At 41.0% G+C, this 15,519-nt stretch overlaps 1 protein-coding gene across 1 annotated transcript in view; it reads right to left on the reverse strand.

Annotated features, from left to right (window-relative positions):
* The window catches only part of LOC121581683, a 33,361-nt gene extending 23,713 nt beyond the window's left edge, over nt 1-9,648 (reverse strand). Inside the window, exons 1-5 of the mRNA XM_045224928.1 lie at nt 8,240-9,648; nt 5,564-5,781; nt 5,210-5,381; nt 4,844-4,894; nt 4,409-4,522 (exon numbers count right to left, since the gene is read on the reverse strand). Coding sequence (XP_045080863.1) covers nt 4,409-4,522; nt 4,844-4,894; nt 5,210-5,381; nt 5,564-5,781; nt 8,240-9,361 — 1,677 coding nt within the window. The 5' untranslated portion in view covers nt 9,362-9,648. The remainder of the gene's footprint in view (nt 1-4,408; nt 4,523-4,843; nt 4,895-5,209; nt 5,382-5,563; nt 5,782-8,239) is intronic.
* Between the last annotated feature and the right edge of the window lie 5,871 nt (nt 9,649-15,519).

Genomic DNA, 15,519 nt, shown 5'->3' on the forward strand with positions numbered 1-15,519 from the left:
TTACTAAATAAACTAAAGTAAAAATTAAAATAAAATAAAAAGTAAATAGTTTACTATCCAAGTGGGGACCAAAACATTTATTCGCATTCAAAATCCTATTTTCCTTAACCTTAACCCCTAACCCTAGACCTAAAACTAAACCTAACCCTATCTCCTAACCCTAATCATAACCCCTAACCCTAATTCTAACTCTAACCCTAATTTTAACCCTAACCCTAAACCTAACCCCTAAGCCTAAAATAGAATTTTTCCTTTTGGGGACGGAGAAATGCCTCCACTTGTCAAATGTTCCTTGTTTTACTATCCTTGTGAGGACTTTTGGAACCCAAAAGGATAGTAAAGTTAGAACACACACACACACACACACACACACACACCTGTCTTCGCTCTCTGATAGGCAGGATACAGTAAATAATTCAAGAGCTGAACTCATGAAAGGCTGACATGCATCAAAGCAAGCAAGTTCAAGGCTTCAGTCATCCAAAATACACGATACTGCTATATTCACTGGCCACAGTCCATATCATGTATTAAATTATTACTAGTGATGAAAACGAATTAAATGTTTTTGCATACAATTCAAAAAATAGGCCTACACACCACAGTAAAAGCACAATAATATTTGCCCAACTAACAAACCAGGTCAGGTCGCAGTTGTAAATGAGAACTTGTTCTCAACTGGCTTACCTGGTTAAATAAAGGTGAAATAAAAAAATAAAATAAAAACATGCAGGCCTATAAATATAAACATGAAGGTCAAAAATTTTTACACCACTCCTGGAATGATCTCCAAAAGTCCTTAAAGTTGGTGGATTTGTTGCCTTTATGGTAGGGATGGGCAACTACTGATGGGTTGGGGACCACAAAAATAATGTTAAACTTTTTGGTTGTTATTGCACAATGTGATAATGCGAGAAGAAATGTGACTGTTTTTCAATAACATTACAGACGTAGTCAGAGCTTGCCATGGGGCGTAGCGAAAATATAGCAGTTTTAAAGCATTTTGCCATAGGGCGGAGAGAATATTTTAAAATTGTATAACTCATTTCATGCAATTCTACACATTTTTCCATAGGGTGGAGAGAAATGTTTGCAGTTTTGAATATGATATCTGAGTAAGAGTGACTAACAAATTCAATGGGGGCCCATGGTCGGTAATTTGACCATGATTACTACACGTTTAGATCCTGTAGCTGGCTAGACTAATTTAACAAACCCAAAAATGTCAGCTGACATGGGCTAATTGAGTGACAGTCAGTGACTGACATAACAAGAGAAACTGCTGATGCACAACCCAAATTCGAAATTGCACCTTGTGTATTCTACTATTCTAACTCTCAACAGTTGAGACCTCGACTGACTTTCTACAAAACAAAAAACAATGTATTTTATTTTGGGGGGAAATGATCTGCGGGCCTACAAAAGTTGCCCATCCCTACTCTAGTTACAGTGTATTCGGAAGTTATTCAGACCCCTTGACTTTTTCCAGATTTTGTTAAGTTACAGCCTTATTCTAAAATTGATTAAATTGTTGTTTTTTCATCAATCTACACACAATACCCCATAATGACGAAGCGAAAACTGTTTTTTTATGAATATTTGCAAATGTATATATATAAAAAAACATTTACATAAGTATTCAGACCCTTTACTCAGTACTTTGTTGAAGCACCTTTGGCAGTGATTACAGCATCAAGTCTTCTTGGGTATGACGCTACAAGCTTGGCACACCTGTATTTGGGGAGTTTCTCCCTTTCTTCTCTGCAGATCCTCTCAAGCTCTGTCAGGTTGGATGGGGAGTGTCGCTGCACAGCTATTTTCAGGTCTCTCCAAAGATGTTTGATTGGGTTCAAGTCAGGGCTCTGGCTTAAGAACATTCAGAGACTTGTCCCGAAGCCACTCCTGCCTTGTCTTGGCTGTGTGCTTAGGGTCGTTGTCCTGTTGGAAAGTGAACCTTCGCCGCAGTCTGAGGTCCTGAGCGCTCTGGAGCAGGATTTCATCAAGGATCTCTCTGTACTTTGCGCCATTCATCTTTCCCTTGATCCTGACTAGTCTCCCAGTCCCTGCCGCTGAAAAACATCCCCACAGCATGATGTTGCCACCACCATGCTTTACCGTAGGGATGGTGCCAGGTTTCCTCCAGACGTGACGCTTGGCATTCAGGCTAAAGAGTTCAATCTTGGTTTCATCAGACCAGAGAATCTTGTTTCTCTTGGTCTGAGAGTCCTTTAGGTGCCTATTGGAAAACTCCAAGTGGGCTGTCATGTGCTGTTTACTGAGGAGTGGCTTCCGTCTGGCCACTGAGTGCTGCAGAGATGGTTGTCCTTCTGGAAGGTTCTCCCATCTCCACAGAGGAACTCTGGAGCTCTTTCAGCGTGACCATTGGGTTCTTGGTCACCCCCCTGACCAAGGCCCTTCTTCCCCGATTGCTCAGTTTGGCCGGGCGGTCAGCTCTAGGAAGAGTCTTGGTGGTTCCAAACTTCTTCCATTTAAGAATGATGGCGGCCTCTGTGTTCTTGGGGACCTTCAATGCTGCAGAAATGTTTTGGTACCCTTCCCCAGATCTGTGCACAATCCTGTCTCGGAGCTCTACGGACAATTCCTTCGACCTCATGACTTAGTTTTTGCTCTGACATGCACTGTCAACTGTGGGACCTTATATAGACAGGTGTGTGCCTTTCCAAATCATGTTCAATCAATTGAATTTACCAATCAAGTTGTAGAAACATCTCAAGGATGATCAATGAAAACAAGATGCACCTTAGCTCAATTTCAAGTCTCATAGCAAAGGGTCTGAATACTTATGCAAATAAGGTATTTCTGTTTTTGTTTTTTTAAACTGTTTTCGCTGTGTCATTATGGAATATTGTGTGTAGATTGATGAGGAAAAAAAAAATGCAATCAATTTTAGAATAAGGCTGTAACATAACAACATTTGGAAAAAGTCAAGGGGTCTAAATACTTTCCGAATGCACTATATGTAATTGTTGTTTATTGATGTGTTGTTTATTAATGTGTTAGACAGGTCGTCATTGTAAATAAATAAGAATTTGTTCTTCATTTACTTACCTGTATAAATAACGGTGAAATAAAATAAAGTAACAAGGAAAAGCTTAAACGCAATCCTTAAACGTTTAACAGCTTTTCTGCTTACACACACATAAACAAAAAAAGTAACTGCAGAATGATATCCTATATGCTACTTTAATTTTCCACAGCTGACCAGATGGAGTTCTTAAATTTACATTCAAAATTTCGTGTCACCAACACAGCCTATCAAAAATAATTGTAGTGCCAACTGATAATGTTCACTTACCTGAAACGGTCATTGTGCAACAACAACAACAACAAAATAACATTACAGCTATTATCACTTAGAAAATAGGACTACTTTTCGAAGCTTCCTCACGCATGTAGGCTACATCTCCTGAAACTATTAAAAGGTGGACACTGCCTGTTCTAGTGGCTGCTCCAATGCGCATGCCTGTGCGCAAGGGTCTCAACCAGTCTATGGTCTCAACACAGTAGACTTTTCAAAAACTACCACTCTCTCCTTCAAAATGTGGAGACTGGAGAGAAAAGCTGTGTTCGTTCGAATACTCATACTAACCGCACTAACCGTACTATTTGTGACGTAAATTGAGTATATAGTATGTAGTATATACTCATTAAGTATGTAGTATACAGTATGTTAGTATGGGTATTCGAACACAGCTATAGCCTACCTTATACTGTATGTTGCGTATCACGTTTTTCAGATCAGTAATGTGGAGGAGAGATATAAACACTTCTGGAAGTATTTGCACCTGCTGTATAGGCTTATCTGCATAACTCTTGACAGGAATATATTTTTATACAAATATATATTTTTGCTCAAATAAATTACTAAAACAAATGTTTATACATCCATTCTTATGGATAAAAATGTGTCATTACTGCGTTATAGATTCAAGTGGATTGTTTGTGCCCTACTGCCCTTTTAAAAATTTTAATATTTAACAATTCATATAAAGAAAATACAAAAAATACAAAAAAATAATTGATAGTGTGTATGTATAGCCCTGTAAATGCAATGTTAGTCAATGCAATGTGAATTGACCCTGTTAGCATTGTCCGCAAAAGTCCAAAGGTACACAATTGCGCGCTGGGTTGGTTTATGAGTTCATTCACTCCATGACTGAAACTCACACAACAATATTTCTGGGCAAGTAATCTTTACAGTAGTACAAAACATGATGTAGGCTACAATGGAACAACACACAGATACTGATTTGTACAGACAAAAAACACACCAAAAACACAATTGGTGCTGAAATAACGAAACAATCTCACAGAGAATGACAATCAAAGACGTGACAAGAACAGAATAATTATGTTCCTTTTGTTCCCTCTGTGAGCTATTTCTTCAGGTCCGACCCTTTGCCAAGGTGCCCTGGTCGAAATTGCGGATCCTGTTCTTGATGTGGCTTAATTTAGCTTTCAGATAGTCACATCGTCCCTTCTTCTCCAGGAAGGCAGGGTTCTGTGAAGTCACAAAGAAAAACACATCGTGTTGACTGCAGCTCCATCACTCCACATATTTCCCCACAGCCTGATTCTTTTTGTAATGTAAGAGGTGTTAAATGAGAATTTCTAGAGGCCCCATTTCAGCCGCAGCAATATTATCCACATGAACGGGCAGCTTTATTGAAAAAGCAAATATTACCTGGGTGTTTACACAACAGTAACAATTATAATACATCTCAGTTGAACGTTAAAATTATTGCTGAATGATTTTTGGAATTGTTTCAGTGTGAGCGAGGAAACGTGAGAGAAATGTTAGGGATCTCCATTCACCACGTACAAATTTTTTTTGCTCGTACTTCTTCAAAATCCGCTTGATTCTCTTCTGCTCCTACATAATGGACAGAACAAAACACCCATAATTCAATTGGTTAAAAGGATGAAAGATATTCATGTTAAAAAATAGTATTATGCGGATGTCACATGCTATTTTTAGTGGAAGCCTTTGTGCAGGACATGGAATGCAATGTACCTCTCATTGATCAGTGACAGTGACAATAAGATAGCAAAAATGCTCATTATATTGAGTTCAAGTGTAGTTACACTTCCAGAAAAAGGAAAGTATCGTGGTGTATCTATCATAGTGAGATCGAAAACACCATCGAGGCTCAGGCCCAGATTTGCAGAGTTAGATTAAATCACTCACCTCATGACGATTGCCATCTTTGAGGAGTTTGCCCATCATGGCATCCAGCTCTCTGAACTTCATGAAGGTGGCACTGATATCTTTGTGAAGGTCCTTGTACTCCTGATACTGGTCATTAAAAACAGCTTTGTATTTTTCCCTTTCTTCCATAGAGAAGATTTCTGGATATTTACTGATGGGATAGGGTAAGACACAAGGATATGTTAGATAATGTCAACTAAATATCATTATTACACCTAATACAATTTAACCAAATATGAGCACTTCCTGTCGCTCCACGTGTACCTCAGCATGAGAGCCTCACATCCTTAAACAAAATCAGTGTCAGGATATTAGGCATATCCTCTCACTCACATGACATAGTCTGTGATGACTCTGGGCTTCTGGGCGTACCCTGTGGGGTTGGCTCTGTTCCGGCTGCCTGGCTCCTCCTGCTGGAACTCTGTGAGGTGCTGGCGTTTGGTCGCCCTCACTGAGCTGTCCATCTCATCCTCAAACACAATCCTCTTGGTCTGGGGATTAGGAGGTTTGGTCTGGGCCACGGATGCTCCTGAGATGGGCCTCAGATGCTCCTGAAGCCAAAGTTGAAGAATTAGATATCATGCAACAACTCAAAGTATATTAGATACCAAAGCATCCGATGACACATGTACACTGTGCTGAAAGGGTGAAAACAACCTGCCTCATGCTGCCTCATATGATGACTGCAACTGTGTGAAGTTATGTAAAGTACAAGTCAAAAGTTTTGACACACCTACTCATTCAAGGGTCTTTCTTTATTTTTACTATTTTCTACATTGTAGAATAATAGTGAAGACATCAAAACTATGAAGTAACACATATGGAATCATGCAGTAACCCAAAAAGTGTTAAACAATTCAAAATATATTTTATATTTGAGATTCTTCAAATAGCCACCCTTTACCTTGATGACAGCTTTGCACACTCTTGGCATTCTCTCAACCAGCTTCACCTGGAATGCTTTTCCAACAGTCTTGAAGGAGTTACCACATATGCTGAGCACTTGTTGGCTGCTTTTCCTTCACTCTGCGGTCCGACTCATCCCAAACCACCTCAATTGTGTTGAGGTCGGGGGATTGTGGAGGCCAGGTCATCTGATGCAGCACTCCATCACTCTCCATCTTGGTAAAATAGCCCTTACACATTCTGGAGGTGTGTTGGGTCATTGTCCTGTTGAAAACCAAATGATAGTCCCACTAAGCCCAAACCAGATGGGATGGTGTATCGCTGCAGAATGCTGTGGTAGCCATGCTGGTTAAGTGTGCCTTGAATTCTAAATAAATCAGACAGTGTCACCAGCAAAGCACCCCCACACCATAACACCTCCTCCTCCATGCTTTACGGTGGGAAATACACATGCAGAGATCATCCGTTTACCCACACCACGTCTCACAAAAGACACGGCGGTTGGAACCAAAAATCTCCAATTTGGACTCATCAGACCAAACAACACATTTCCACTGGTCTAATGTCCATTGCTCGAGTTTCTTGGCCCAAGCAAGTCTCTTCTCCTTATTGGTGTCCTTTAGTAGTGGTTTCTTTGCAGCAATTCAACCATGAAGGCCTGATTCACACAGTCTCCTCTGAACAGTTGATGTTGAGATGTGTCTGTTACTTGAACTCTGTGAAGCATTTATTTGGGCTGCAATTTCTGAGGCTGGTAACTCTAATGAACTTATTCTCTGCAGCAGAGTTAACTCTGGGTCTTCCATTCCTGTGGCGGTCCTCATGAGAGCCAGTTTCATCATAGCGCTTGATGATTTTTGCAGCTGCACTTGAAGAAACTTTCAAAGTTCTTGAAATGTTCCGTATTGACTGACCTTCATGTCTTAAAGTAATGATAGACTGTCGTTTATCTTTGCTTATTTCAGCTGTTCTTGCCATAATATGGACTTGGTCTTTTACCAAATAGGGCTATCTTCTGTATACCCCCCCCTACCTTGTCACAACACAACTGATTGGCTCAAATGCATTAAGAATGAAATAAATTCCACAAATTAACTTTTTAGAAGGCACACCTGTTAATTGAAATGCATTCCAGATGACTACCACATGAAGTTGGTTGAGAGAATGCCAAGAGTGTGCAAAGCTGTCATCAAGGCAAAGGGTGGCTATTTGAAGAATCTCAAATATAAAATATATTTTGATTTGTTTAACACCTTTTTGTTACTACATGATTCCATGTGTGTTGTTTCATAGTTTTGATGTCTTCACTATTAGCCTACAATGTGAAAAATAGTAAAAATAAAGAAAAACCCTTGAATGAGTAGGTGTGTCCAAACTTTTGACTGGTAGTGTATATATTTAACTGTAGTGTTCAGCTTTATCAATCATATGTGTTTCGTCTCCCTACAGAGATGAAACACATATGGTCGAGAATCATAATGTTCATATAAGTTGTCTTCAATTGACAAACTAAGCTTATTTGGCTACATTGGCTACTCCTCGACTTCCGACCCTTGTTTATCTGACATCAAATACAATAGCTCTGTGGCTTTTTACCCATAGGTGGTTGCTGTGAGAACTGTTAAGATGGACTCGATTTACTAACAGTAATAGACTTGGGCTGAAACAGCCAGCTGCAGGACTATATGAAACAATGGTGTCCCCATACGTATCCACATGGGTAGTTTTGTTGCTGTTGTTTTGAGATCTTAGGCATTTTTTTACTCATTCCCAGTCATAACAGCACGTTCTGTGACCTCTAAGAACTGTTTGATCTGACACCATTCCCATAGTAACTTCCAGATGCCAATGAGCAATAGAAATACCATGAGTCGGGTTCCCTCAGTAATAAGTATCATACCTCAGACAGAGAAAAGCGCAACATAGAGAGAGCGTCAGAGGCTTCTAGGCTAGGTTGTTTAGAATAATGGCTCATCCTTAGGTCGAACTTTAGTGCAATGGAGCACATTAGATTAATACACTTCATTGACCTCACTTGAATGGGGAGGTGAAAGAGGATCAGTGAGCACAAAAAAAAATCAAGAAGAAACATCAACCACCTACCTGGTTCTCAAAGAACTCCATCTCCCTGCGAGTGGCCTCATGCCTCCACATCTTCAGACACACCAGGAAGCTGATGAGGTACATCAGCATGTTGATGAAGATGAAAGCCGTGCCAGCCATCTGTCCCCCGTCAACCCGACACAGGCTGGACATTATGGGGTTAATGCCTATGGTCATGTAACACAACCCCCCACGGTTGAGGTCATTCAGGTACACGATACCAGCCGCCATGTAGAGGAGGAACAGGGCGACGTTGATGATGCCTTCTGTGAGAGGCCACCAGGGGGAGTCCAGGAGAATGGTACGGTAGTACATGGTCAGCCCTATCACCAGTAGGAGGATGGTTATAATCCACGCCACCCCAACCACCGCCATCACGAATGGAGTCATGGGTCCGTTATAGGAGTACCCCGACGTGCCATGCCTGTTGTTATACAGTCCATAGGCGTTTGACCACTCACTGTCCTTATAGATGTAGGCACAGACACAGGCGAGGACCATACCCCCAAAGAGAAGCTCAAACCCAGCCAGGAGTCTCAATAATCCAGGCCAGGATTTCATATAGGAGTACTTTAGTTTGTAGACCTCCACCTTCTCAGCATAGTACTCAGCTGGATGGATACTGGTCAGCTCTGATTCCTCTGGAAGATAATGGAGTAGGTCACTGTCTATGGGACTGTCCCTCAACAAGGGCCTACGGGAACTCTTGCTGGAGGTCCCCAGTGAGTCCTGAGTGTCCCAGTACCTCCTCTCCATTATGGGGCTGACAGGTGGACTCACCCTGGTACCATTGGGCACAATCTTGACCCCAGTGGAACCCAGATCAGAGTCTGCATCACCTTTCCCCAATTTGTGGAGAATACTGCCCCATGATTGGGGGAGGAGGGTTTTCAACCTGTCCTTTAGGGTCCCCTCGTCCCCGCCATCACCCTCTCCATGTACATGTGGAGGAGTGATGGATGAGTGGGCAGTGGAGTTTGCATCATCTGAAAGGTCGTCCTCAAATGTCCTCTGAGGTGTTAGCTCTGCTGGGGCATTGTTCGAGGAGTTTCTCTTCGAAGAGAAGTTCCCATCCACACTCTCAATGTCTCCTCTCTTGAATATTTTACTCCAGTTTTTCATGCTATGGGCTGCTATACAGTAAGTGGGCTTAGTTAATCATTGAGGATGGAAGAAAGATTAAGTTAATTTTCTTGTCATAGAGGAACTGTGTGAATCATAGAGGAACAAAAAACAAAACAGGGTTAGGCCTACCGTAACAGGGATTTAGCATTTTTGAATATGTATGCTGTGTATTTTTTCGCTTGTAATAATTGTTAATATTGACTAACATTTTGACCAATTAATCCAATATTTACATTTTAATTTGAATCATTTGTAGACACTCTTATCCAGAGCGACTTACAGTTAGTGCATTCATCTTAAGGTAGCTAGGTGAGACAACCACCTATCAAAGTCATAGTAAGTACATTTTTCCTCAATAAAGCAGCTAAGTCAGTGTGACACTCTTAGAAAAAAAGGTGCTATCTAGAACCTAAAAGAGTTCTTCAGGTGTCCCCATAATCCAAGTCGATATTCACGTCATAAGAACGAATTCCCCTCGACCACGCCCACAAAATGAGGAAAACAAACATTCTTTCCCATTGACCGCCATTGTAAAAGAGACAACTTCGTTGTCAATTTTTTGTTATACAGAAATAACCAAACATGTGGAAAAGCTGCTGTGTTGTTCATTGTAACTAGGTTCCCACGTAGGGATATAGATATTGTGAGAAGAGCCCTGTGGCTTCAGGCTATTCGGCATGGGAAATGTGGGGACCCAGTGTCCAAGTAGGCTACGCGTAGCTATGTGTGTGGAAAACATTTAATCACAGGTAAGACATTTAACTTGTTTGGTATAGTCTGTTTGTAACTCCACTCACTACTTTCAGCTGTATACATACAGTGGTGGAAAAAGTACCCAATTGTCATACTTGAGTAAAAGTAAAGATACCTTAATAAAAAATGACTCAAGTAAAAGTGAAAGTCACCCAGTAAAATACTACTTATTGTAAGTAAAAGTAAAAAATATATACTTACATTGCAAAAGTAAATGTAATTGCTAAAATATACTTAAGTATCAAAAGTAAAAGTATAAATAATCAAAAATTCCTTATATTAAGCAAACCAGAAGGCACAATTTTCCTTTAAATTTTATTTACGGCTAGCCAGGGGCACACTCCAACACTCAAATGAAGCATTTGTGTTTAGTGAGTCTGCCAGATCAGAGGCAGTAGAGATGATCAGGGATGTTCTCTTGATAAATGTATGATTTGAACCATTTTCCTGTCCTGCTAAGCATTCAAAATGTAACGAGTACTTTTGGGTGTCAGGGAAAATGTATGGAGTAAAAAGTACAGTATTTTCTTTAAGAACGTATTGAAGTAAAAGTTGTAAAAAAATATAAATAGTAAAGTACAGATACCCCAAAAAACTACTTAAGTAGTACTTTAAAGTATTTCTGGCTGTATAGTCTGTTTGTTTGTGTTGTTGGTCTTGGCTAGCTGAATGTTCCAGTCGATATCTGGTTAGCACTCACTCACATGGCTGCTAGCACCATCATGACAAGGGGCATGAGGGAAGCCCTACAATATTACGTTTTTCTAAGAGAACGCTTGAGAGCAGGCAATGTTGAAAAGTAATCATTAGACTTACTTTTCTCAAATGTAGCTTTGCAATTGACTAAAACAAGCAGACAACAAGAAAATTGTGTTTGAAAAAGGTCAAGTTTTTTCTGTGAGCCAATGGGGTAACTTAGGTAACCACAGCTTGTTTTCCCCACAGGCAGGCGGGGCCGCGACATTCTATCTAATACTGACTGGGACTATAGGAGAACCCTTTGAAAAACACTTTTTGGTTCCAGGTAGAACCCTTTTGAGTTCAATGTACAATCCTTTACACAGAGGGTTCTACATGGAACCCAAAAGAGCTCTACCTGGAACCAAAAATGGTTCTACTATGGGGCCAACCGAAGAACCCTTTTGAACCCTTTTCTAAGAGTGTAGAAAATAAAAGTGCGAGTATTAGTGCAAGAAAAACAAGGGTGTTCATTGTTTTTTTCTCTCTTATTTTTCTCTATATGACATCATTTTCTACTCACCCCCCTTTATTATAATGATGTGGCACAGATATGTTATTATAGGTCAGCTAAAAATAGAGCTCCACAAGAATCTTTGATCTTGAGAAAGAAAATGACCGTGGCGGAATGTTTGTAAAACACTTTTTGTCTTTACAGCGCATACAATAGCCTCTCCCTCACAGGAGTCTGAGGAAAACTCATTTATCACATTGTGCAGTCAATGTCAGAAACAGTTTAGGTTCTCAGCGGGAGCATGGTGTTTCCAGCTCCTTGCTCCCAACTCAAAAAAGGAGAACTAAATTGCTTTCTGGTTTAAACCCTGCATTTCTACAGTATGCTACTTGCTACAACTCACAAGACAAAAGAGGCTTAAAACGTAACTTTGGCTCACAATAAACTCACACTTAGGCTTAACGTCTACACAAATGATCAAACTATAACTTCAAAATAAAGTCCTAATTAAATCCCTCTATGATTTTCTTTATGGTGAAAGTCAGGTTTATATAATGTAATGTAGAAGTTAAAAACGTCCTTTAAAATGTAGGCAGCTTACCTTGTTGTTGCTAAGGACAAGTTCCACACTGGTCAGTTCAGAGCAGCAGAACTTTGAGTGCTGTGATGCAGAAACTGTTCTCAAAATGGCTGCCCCTACAGCAGGCCCAGCCAGCCCTTCTCAGGTGACTCAGCTGTGTTATCGCAGGCGGTCGAGCTAAGAGGGAAGCAGAGCTTAAATATTAAACCTGAACAGCCCTTGTGTTGGTGCTGCTGGTTGGCTGGCACCGCTAGGCTAATCTCTGTGGGAGAACGGCTATAAATATTTACATCCTAAACCTAGATCGTGACAACTCTGAGAGAACACTGCTCAAACCTCTGATGCTCAGTGTATTTGACCTCAACAGGTGTTTTGAATGTGTTTTGGAAGAGAATAGTATTTTAGCTCAACAGGTGTTTTTAATGTGTTTTGGAAGAGAATAGTATTTTACCTCAACAGGTGTTTTGAATGTGTTTTGGAAAAGAAAATACTTCCCTATTAAATAATGATGTTTATTCTGAAAAAGGTTATCTCCGGTAATACAAAATCAATTCTGCAAATTCATCAGGGGCATCTCTTCAGTTTGATATCAATCCTACCCTATTAATCACATTACAACCACTATCTAAGATCTGCAAAATAGCTCATCTCATTATCTATAATTCAATTATATTCTCATAACCATAAACAGATCCCAAGTCTGGCACTAGAGGCCAGCATACTCCAGTTATTAGGCTTCTCTCTCTCTCTCTCTCTCTCTCTCTCTCTCTCTCTCTCTCTCTCTCTCTCTCTCTCTCTCCCTCTCTTCTCTCTCTCTCTCTTTCTCCACTCTCTCCATTTCTCATTCCCATTCTTATCCCCAGCTGCACAGAGAGCACAACCTCAGCAGCCATGTTCTTGCCTCTACTGACTGTGTTTCCTCAGTCATGTGTAAAAAGGCTTTGGGCCTGATTCCTCCCCACCTGCTTTGTACATGGCTGGATTACAGGGCTGTCTTTTTCTCAACCTCAGCTTTGTCAGGTTCAGTGGGACGATGCAGGTCCTAAATCCCAATGTGTCTCAATCCAAACCGGCAGCTAGTAACACCTCGCCTGTAGTGAGGTGTTTCCCTCCGGGGTTAGAATGATCTAGGAGCTGCTGAATCTGAGCTAACTAGAGCTTGTTTCCCACAGGAATGCCTACATGGATATAGAGCTGCTGTAGAGCGTAAGGTATGACATTGGAGCCTTATGCTTGTCTCTTTGTCTGTATGTTCTTCAGAATCTGCCATGACTGTAGCATTAGTCAAAACAATGGCCAGCGTTACCTGTATTGACTTGATGCAGCTATCCAGCCATCAGTCAATCAATTTGACTCAATCCTACACCACCATTTCCGTATGGTATAAGATTTCAAAACCTAATGATATCAAGATATCATTCCTGTCTTCTCTCAACTATGCACTTAGTGCAATTCAATTCTGTGGAACTCACTGACGTTCCGACTGACACTATCATGAGTGTGGGTAGGAGAGTGCATTGCGCAGTGACATTGTTTTATCATCCAGCTAGCTTTTCCTCCACGGTCAACAGTATTGTACATGTGTGCACAGTGTGCACATTGAAATGGGGAGAAACCTCAAGGCAAGGACATCTGAAGTAAATAGTCCAAACCCCCCCCCACCTCCCACACACAACCTCCTACCCCCTGACATGAGTGAGCACTGTATCCCCCCACGGTCTTGCCCTCAAGCCACGTCATCTAGTCCTGTCCTCTGCTGTCCTCTGTTCTGACACCACAGGGTCGTGTTCAGTTGGAAACACATAGACATAGAATGCATAGAATGGATGTGAATCTCTTTTCCAGATGGCAGAGGATCTTGTCTGTTCTGTACAATATGCCTCTATTCAGCTGCTGTTGTTGTGTTGATGTTGTATTTTTGTGAAAGGTGAAGGGCACTTGTTCAGTTGAGAACAATGTCCAGAGCACTGCAGATAGAAATGTAACATAGATAGAGAATGAACAGATGGGAACTCTATTCCGCACGACAGAGGATCTGATCTGTTCTATACATTACGTTTCTTCGTAACAAATGTTATGTTTTTGCTCTAAGTGACCTTCCCTGTTTATTAAATGGCATTTATTGGTTTTCGGTGACTTTGATCACTGAATAGAGGTTGATGTATTATTGGATGACAAAACACCAATTCAGACGGCTGACGAGTTATGTCAGTGTTCAATATTACCGTAGATGGACACGTTCTGAAAACCAATTTGCAAAATTGAAACATTTTATGCAAGGCTTTCTGAACGAGAAGTGAGATTTGATCATAGATCTGAATTTATAGCCTTGGTTGAAGTGATCGTGTGAGATGGAGGACATGGAGGACACACTGTTTCATGGATCAGGTCCTGACGCATGGCTCGGGGCGCCGGAATGGGCCTCTCTCTCTCTCTTCACAGCTAAATTAAGCAGAGAAGCCACGGCAGCCTGCCACAGACAAGCTGATTTGTAACATTTCATCCTGTTTCCCTCAGACCTTCTCCGGGTGAGCAGGATGATGGATGCAGAAATGGGAGACTCTCAGTCCAAGAAACATCTCCACAGAAAGCCCCAATCCTCCTCCTCCTCACCACTGTCCATCGAGAAAAAAAACTGAAAATGTGGATAATTTCCTATCCTCTTTGATATCTCCAAGTGTATGCCCAACCACATTAGCCGAAAGGGATTGGAGCAGCATTAGCATATTGCAGCTGGTAGTAACCTCCGGGGCAGACAGGGAGAGGCAGTGGGAACATAATTCAATAAATGACTCCCATAGGGACCTTTTCACACTCCAAGTTCTCGGTGAGAGTTACGTAATACAGAGGGGTGAGTGGCCACACTTATTGGAAAAAAGGCATCATCATTTCTCCCATCGGCCACTCTGTATAGTTAGCGTCGGAGGATCGTTTTATACATGTAGACATAAATAGCCTCGTTAAGCTGGGCCTGTACATTAATGGGTGTGGCCCCGTAGCCTTGCATTGGTGACGACGGCTCATAGTTCCCCTTGGAACCGGGCCTAAGCTGCTGGATGTCCCCCCGAGGACTGTGTATATGTTTCTATCAATAAGGACTTCGGTGATCATGTTTTTAGGACGTTCCCCTCCACAGTGTTCATTTACAACAAAATGGAGAGCGAAATCATAGCTGAAGATAGTTTTTAATGACCAGACGTTCTCCTCTTTGTGGTACAACTGTCACCTGCAAAATAAATAACAACACATACAGAGAACATACCATCACCAATTGCCATCCATTAAAATTGGTTTATTCCGCTACTACAAATGCATTATGTGGCAGTGTACACATAACAATGGTATACATTACTTAGTTTTCATCCTGTTTTACCTAGTTTAAACACAATCAGATGCCAGCTTTGCTTGTTCTTTTAGATAGAAGTAAGAATGATTGTATTCAGATTATTTTCCTCACCAGATATTATCAGCATATTGATATGAATTTCCCTCTCTCGCTTTGTAAAATTGTGGCATTTTTGGCGAGGACTATTTTCAGAAAATGAGGACTCTATTTTGCTGTAACAGCTATTGGAATGATGTTTGGGCAGTTAACATGTAGAAAAACCCTGGGGCATATCATAAAGAAAT

This window comes from Coregonus clupeaformis, chromosome 14 (genome assembly GCF_020615455.1).
Source record: "Coregonus clupeaformis isolate EN_2021a chromosome 14, ASM2061545v1, whole genome shotgun sequence".
In the NCBI taxonomy this organism is placed as follows: Eukaryota; Metazoa; Chordata; class Actinopteri; order Salmoniformes; family Salmonidae; genus Coregonus; species Coregonus clupeaformis.